The sequence below is a fragment of the Vigna umbellata genome, chromosome 5, assembly GCF_029865625.1.
Source record: "Vigna umbellata cultivar VRB3 chromosome 5, Vumbellata_1.0, whole genome shotgun sequence".
NCBI classification, from domain to species: Eukaryota; Viridiplantae; Streptophyta; class Magnoliopsida; order Fabales; family Fabaceae; genus Vigna; species Vigna umbellata.
The window spans coordinates 20,577,240-20,583,650 of record NC_142169.1 but is presented as its reverse complement, the minus strand read 5'-3'; the positions used below and the strand labels follow the sequence as shown (position 1 = coordinate 20,583,650).

Here is a 6,411-nt window from a genome sequence, read left to right as displayed (position 1 = left end):
TTTATTTTCTTAAAGGCTTATGTACTTGTTGATTTGATATTTGTTTGAGATAAAAGAAAAGGAAATGTTTTTTTTATAATACATATAAGTCATGCATTCATTCATTACCCACTTTATTTATCACTAATTACGCGTCACAAAAACAGATAATTAACTAATTACAAGCCATATATTAATACGCATCTGAAATTTATTTGGCGACATAAATAATAAATTATAAAGGTTAACACAGTGGCTTGAACTCGTTTTACACATCCAAAAACTATTATTACAAAAAAAACTATTCTTAACCAATTATATTATATAACTAAACAAAACCAATCATGTCACTGACTAAATAGATATGAGAAATACCCATTACCAATAAATATGATTTTCACCTTAAGACAAATTATAAAATTATCAATTATATTTTATCATGTTAATTAAATACTATGTTTATTCATTTTTAGCATTTTTAAAGTTACTATCATTTTCTGACTATACACATAATTTCTATATATATAGAGCGAGAAATTATAAATAATATATATTTCATTTTCAATATAAATAATATATATATATATATATATATATATATATATATATATGTAATATTATATAAAAAAATTATCAGAAATTTAAAAGAAGAGTTAAATTATAATTAATTTTCCAGATATAAAATATAAGAAGACATTGTACTACCCGTGGCATTTTTATTTATTTCATTATTATTTTCCTTTTCTTGCTTTTCCATTATAATACTTTTTCTGCAGGCACGTTCTCGTTTTTGAATTTCCAACGGCTATTCTCTATAGTCGAACCTCAGTCGTCGGATGAATGTAAATCCAAAGGTCCAAATTCGACTCCAGAAATTGACCGTTGAAGGGAGAAGCGTTGTGTCCCTTAGCTTCAAATGTGAAGGCTATTTCACTGTCCCTCTCACCCCCATTTTCATTCAAGCTCATTCTGCGCCTACAGAAAAAGAGAGAGAGAGGGAGGGAAGGGGAAGGTAACCCACCCTTCTACCTAGAGTTGTTTCTCGTACTTTGATTCCATTTTCAAGACCAAAAAGGATATCCCAAATGGCGTCAAGAGCAATAGTTCAACAACACGCAGCCAGAGGTAGTGTCCTTTTCAATCTTTGTATTTTTCTTTCAATGTCTGTTTCTTGTTTGAGCGAATCTTTATTTTCCGATTCCCCTAGGGAAGTTGGGATTCTGTTTCTGTGTTCGTTCCTTTTGTATCGGATGAAAATATGAAAGATACTGTTTGAAATCAAATCTATTTGTATAACGGACAAGTTTCAGTTTTCCCGATCTTTGTATATAAATTTCTTTGCGTAACTCATCAATCTTTTCAGACCAAAAAGTTTTCTATTGTAGGTATTTTTATTGTTGTTGGAACTATCTTGTGGATCTGTGTTTAGATCAAAAGCATTCTTCCACCTTTTGAATGAGTGGTTTGGTTGTGATTTTCCTAGGTGAAGCAGTAATAGGGGGTGAAAAACAGCAGAAGAAGAACGGTGTAGCGGATGGAAAGAATCGTAAGGCGTTGGGTGATATTGGGAATTTGGCCAATGTAAGAGGAGTTGTTGAAGCCAAGCCTCATCGCCCCATCACTAGGTTCCCTCTCACTTTCTCTTTCTCTCTTTCTTTCTTTTTCAGCCACTTTTTCATTTGGTTGTTTAGAAGAAGTTGTTGAGGTTAATATTGATGTGATATTATTATGATTCTTTTAGGAGTTTTGGTGCCCAACTACTTGCCAAAGCACAAGCCGCAGCGGTTGTCGAGAATAATAAGGTACTCTCTATGCTACTTTGTTTCATTAACTTAGGGGCATTATTGTTCAATATAGTTTAGTTATATTATCAAGTCATGACTGTTTCTTGTTTTGGAGTTGCAGAGACAAGCCTGTGCTAATGTGGCTGGTCCTGCTCCCATCGCTGTGGCCAAAAGAGTTCCCAAGCCGGGACAGAAGAAAGTTACTGTAAAACCAAAGCCTGAGGAAGTCATTGACATTGAAGATAGTTCAGACAAGGAGGTCCTGAAAGACAAGAAAAAGGAAGGAGATTGCAAGTCCAAGAAGAATTCACAAGCTTTTACATCAGTTCTCACGGCTAGAAGCAAGGTAGATAAAGATAATAGAGATAAAATGAAAAAAGAAATAAGCTTTTGTCTGAATCAATATTGTATCACTAATATACGTTGCCATCTTTCCTCCTTTTGATGTTATAGGCAGCATGTGGCATAAGTAACAAACCAAAGGAGAATATTATAGACATCGATGCCAGTGATGTTGACAATGAACTTGCTGCTGTGGAGTACATTGATGACATTTACAAGTTCTATAAACTTGTTGAGGTATCAAACATGGTTTCTGTTGTGGTTTTCTGTGTTGTGTCTGATGTGATGGCATTCTAACATTGTGAATGTAAATTGGATGCATAAAGCACGAAAGCCGCCCCCATGACTACATTCACTCACAACCTGAGATAAATGAGAAGATGAGAGCTATTCTGGTTGATTGGCTGATTGATGTCCACAGCAAGTTTGAACTTTCACTCGAGACCCTTTACCTGACCATCAATATTATCGATCGATTCCTAGCAGTTAAGACTGTTCCAAGGAGGGAGCTGCAATTGGTAGGCATCAGTGCCATGCTGATGGCATCCAAGTATGAAGAAATCTGGCCACCAGAGGTATATATTTTTTGTTGCCTTGATAAATGCTATGATAATAAAAAAATGGTGAATAACATGACACTTGTCTTGCATTGAAGGTCAATGACTTTGTCCACCTCTCAGATAGAGCATACACTCATGAACAGATACTTGTTATGGAGAAAGTTATACTGGGAAAGTTGGAATGGACTTTGACTGTTCCCACACCTTTTGTTTTCCTGGTGCGTTTTATCAAGGCATCAGTCCCAGATCAGGAGGTGAGTGAGTGTGTGAGTTTTTTTTTTTTACCTTATTTTCATTTGATGATGATGTCTTGTCTGAATGTCTTTCTGGATTTCTGCATTTTCCAGTTGGAAAACATGACCCATTTTCTGTCTGAGTTGGGAATGATGAATTACGCGACCTTAATGTATTGCCCATCAATGCTTGCTGCCTCAGCAGTCTTCGCAGCTAGATGTACGCTGAATAAGACTCCCCTTTGGAATGACACGCTTAAGTTGCACACTGGCTACTCAGAAGAACAACTTATGTATGTAAAAAATAGATTCGGTGTTGTTAATATTGTTTGGATTTATGATTCAACTGTTTCTTGAATTTATTTGGCATTGTTGATTGCAAACAGGGATTGTGCTAAACTATTGGCGAGCTTCCACTCCTCTGCTGGAAGTGAAAAGCTGAAGGTAGTGTACAGAAAGTATTCTGATCCACAGAAGGGAGCTGTTGCTGTGCTCCCACCGGCTAAGTATCTTCTGCCTGAAGGTTCAGCCTCCCAATAATAGAGTTAAAAAAGAAGCAAAGGAAGAAGCTGCTGTTATAGAGTTTTTTATGCGGATTTCAGAAATAATCCGTTCTAGTTTTATTTCTTTGATTGTACTGGTTTACAAATTCTGGTTTATATTTAGCTGCAAGTTTTGCACTTGCAAATTCCATAAATGAAAACGAAAATGTCATATTGTTGCAAACATTACCAACAGAATTGCATATTTTTTAAAATTGCGTACTTCGCTTTTTTCAAAAACATTGTTTCTAAACCTAACGTAGTGCCCTTCGTTTTTAAAATTACTCTGTTAATTTCTTTTAAATAAAAATTTCGTCTTTTAAAACAATGTTCCATAAAATATATATAAATGGGAAGTAAAGTTTTGGTGCATGGGAAGAAAAGTTATCTTGTAGTATTCTTTTTTTATTATTATTACAGACATATATAATGTTATTGATATTAACTTATTTTAAATTTATTTTCCCCTTCTTTTTCCTTTCTGCTTTTGTCATACACATTCTTACAGAAATCAAATGGTTCTGCGTTGAGAAATTTTCGTTGAGAAAACTAGTGAATCCTGTTGTTAAATTATTATTAAATTAAGTTTGTCGTTTTTCATCCAATAATTAGTAGTATAACAGGTGCAATAATTATTAATTACTATTAAAGAAAATTATAAGTAGGATATAAAAACAAAAATATGTGGTAGGTATGAATCAGAAAGAAAAAAATTGGTAAAATATAGTTAGTTAGATAAGAAATAGGCTTAGCCATATGGACAAGAAAATATATATCATCTGCGGATAGAGTTTATCTTATAAAACCGATAATATTATATATTTCTTCTATCTATATTACTAGTTAATTTTAGAGTTTATCTTATAAAATCGATAGTATCAGTAATTCCTTTTATAAAATGTCTAGGGAATATAAGAGAATTTAAAGTTCGGAGCATGAAAGAAGTTTGTTTGTCTTATAAAATCCATAGTATCAGTAATTCCTTTTATAAAATGTCTAGAGAATATAAGAGAATTTAAAGTTCGGAGCATGAAAGAAGTTTGATGTCGATGAAATGATATTTCATATCTAAACTTAAGAAATAAGACCGTTGTCTAATGGTTTAAATTTGTTGAATATGATTCTTTTGAAAAAAAAAAAAGTGGAGACTTGGAAGAGAAGAGTTAAATTATTGTTTTCTTTTCTTTATTTTTTTCATACACATATTTTTGGAGATAAAAAAAGTTCTACAAATATTAATCTATTATTGTTTTTTAAGAATGAATACTCACTTTAAAGATTTTTAATTTTTCTACAAGCATAGCATCTTTAAGTCGAAATGTTCCAAGTTTTAGTATCTTTAAAGTCAAATTTTAGGGTTTATCTTATAAAATCGATAATATTAGTTATTCCCTTTATATTACTTATCAATTTTTAAAATGTCACTCAATGTGAGAAAAATGATTAGGAGAATATAGAGAGAATTTGAGGTCCGGAGAATGAATGAAGGAAGCTTGCCGTAGATGAAATGGTATTTCATATGTAAACTTAAGAAATAAGACCATCTAAAATGGTTTAAATTTGTTCAAATATGACTCTTTTTAAAAAAAATAAAATGGAGACTTGGAAGAGAAGAGCTAAATTATTTTTTCTTTTCTTTATTTTTTTTTTATACACATATTGTTGGAGATAAAAAAGTTCTACAATAGTAAATATTAATCTACTATTGTTTTCAAGACTGAATATTCACTTTAAAGATTTTTAATTTTTCTTCGAGCATATTTTGAAATCCATCCTAACATCTTTAAGTCGAAATGTTCCAAGTTTTAGTCTCTTTTAAGTCAAATAGGTTGTGATTAGAGCTGTCAAAACGGGTCACTTGGCTCAATTCGACTCAGTCCACCACGGATTGGTCACTTAGTGAGTCAACCTAACCCGACTCATTTATTAGCGAGCTAGAAAAATTCAAACTCGGCCTGACCCACCATGGGTTGGCTCACTAGCTCACTTAATTACAATTTTTTAAAATAAAAAAAATTACAAACTTTCTATAATTCAAATCTAAACAAATTTCACTCCCAACATGAGTGTTTAATTAATTTTGAAAATAAAGAACTTAAATAATTTTTTCAAGCAAAAACAAAATAATAAATTTTTTTTATAAAATTAAAATTAAATTTTAATAAAATAAAATTAGGTAGGTGGGTTGGTGGGCAACCCGGCCCACCACGGGTTCAACCCGCATGAGCCGAGTTTAAATTTGACCCGCATAAAAAAATACAATTTTTTCAAACCCAATCCGGCTTAAATCCGTGGTGGGCTGGGTTGGCCCGCGAATTGTGACCCATTTTGACAGCTCTAGTTGTGATTACAGAAGACACTTCAACGTTCAACTCAATCAAATACGTCAAACAATATTACATATTGTAATAATGGAAAGTAATTAATTTAGCTTGTGTATTGTGCTATTTATACAATGCTTATAGACTTTTACCTCAATAGGTTTGGTCTGCGTGTTTACCTTGATTAACTTTGTCTAATACTCTACTAATATTTTTAATATTGTCTTAACTTAATCACATTTTCCATTATTATTAATAATTTGGCCAATATGATGTCACCCTGATTATGTATACTTAGGCCAAGTACATCTAAGCCAAGGTGGCCAAGATGTTCTTGAGCATGTGTAGTACAATTATAATAACCCTTTTAGGATTCAACAAGAATCCATGTATTTGTGTTTTGTTATTGTGTATTTTGTTGAGTTAGCAAAATTGTTTCGTTCAATATTAACGAAATGAAAATGGTAAGAGGGGTGTGAGAAGATGTTGAACTCTAAATCATAGTAATTTTAGAGATTTTGGTGACTCCCTTCATTCCTTGGGTTGTAACCATGTTGTCATCGAATAGTCTCATGAGTGTGAATCAAGGTCTTCAACACTTCATAATAAGTGTGTCCTATGATCAAGCTAAACCACTTTTTAGGGTTGCA

General features: G+C 32.4%; 1 protein-coding gene across 1 annotated transcript; it reads left to right on the top strand.

The window, feature by feature from the left end:
- The first annotated feature begins 915 nt into the window (after nucleotides 1-915).
- LOC124834507 (G2/mitotic-specific cyclin S13-7) lies at nucleotides 916-3,638 on the top strand. Its single transcript, XM_047309214.2, has 9 exons — nucleotides 916-1,104; nucleotides 1,463-1,604; nucleotides 1,721-1,781; nucleotides 1,885-2,109; nucleotides 2,217-2,342; nucleotides 2,432-2,680; nucleotides 2,761-2,919; nucleotides 3,013-3,191; nucleotides 3,285-3,638. Exons 1-9 carry the CDS (start codon nucleotides 1,065-1,067, stop codon nucleotides 3,436-3,438), a joined length of 1,335 nt encoding a protein of 444 aa, XP_047165170.1. The 5' UTR covers nucleotides 916-1,064; the 3' UTR covers nucleotides 3,439-3,638.
- The last annotated feature ends 2,773 nt before the right edge of the window (nucleotides 3,639-6,411 follow it).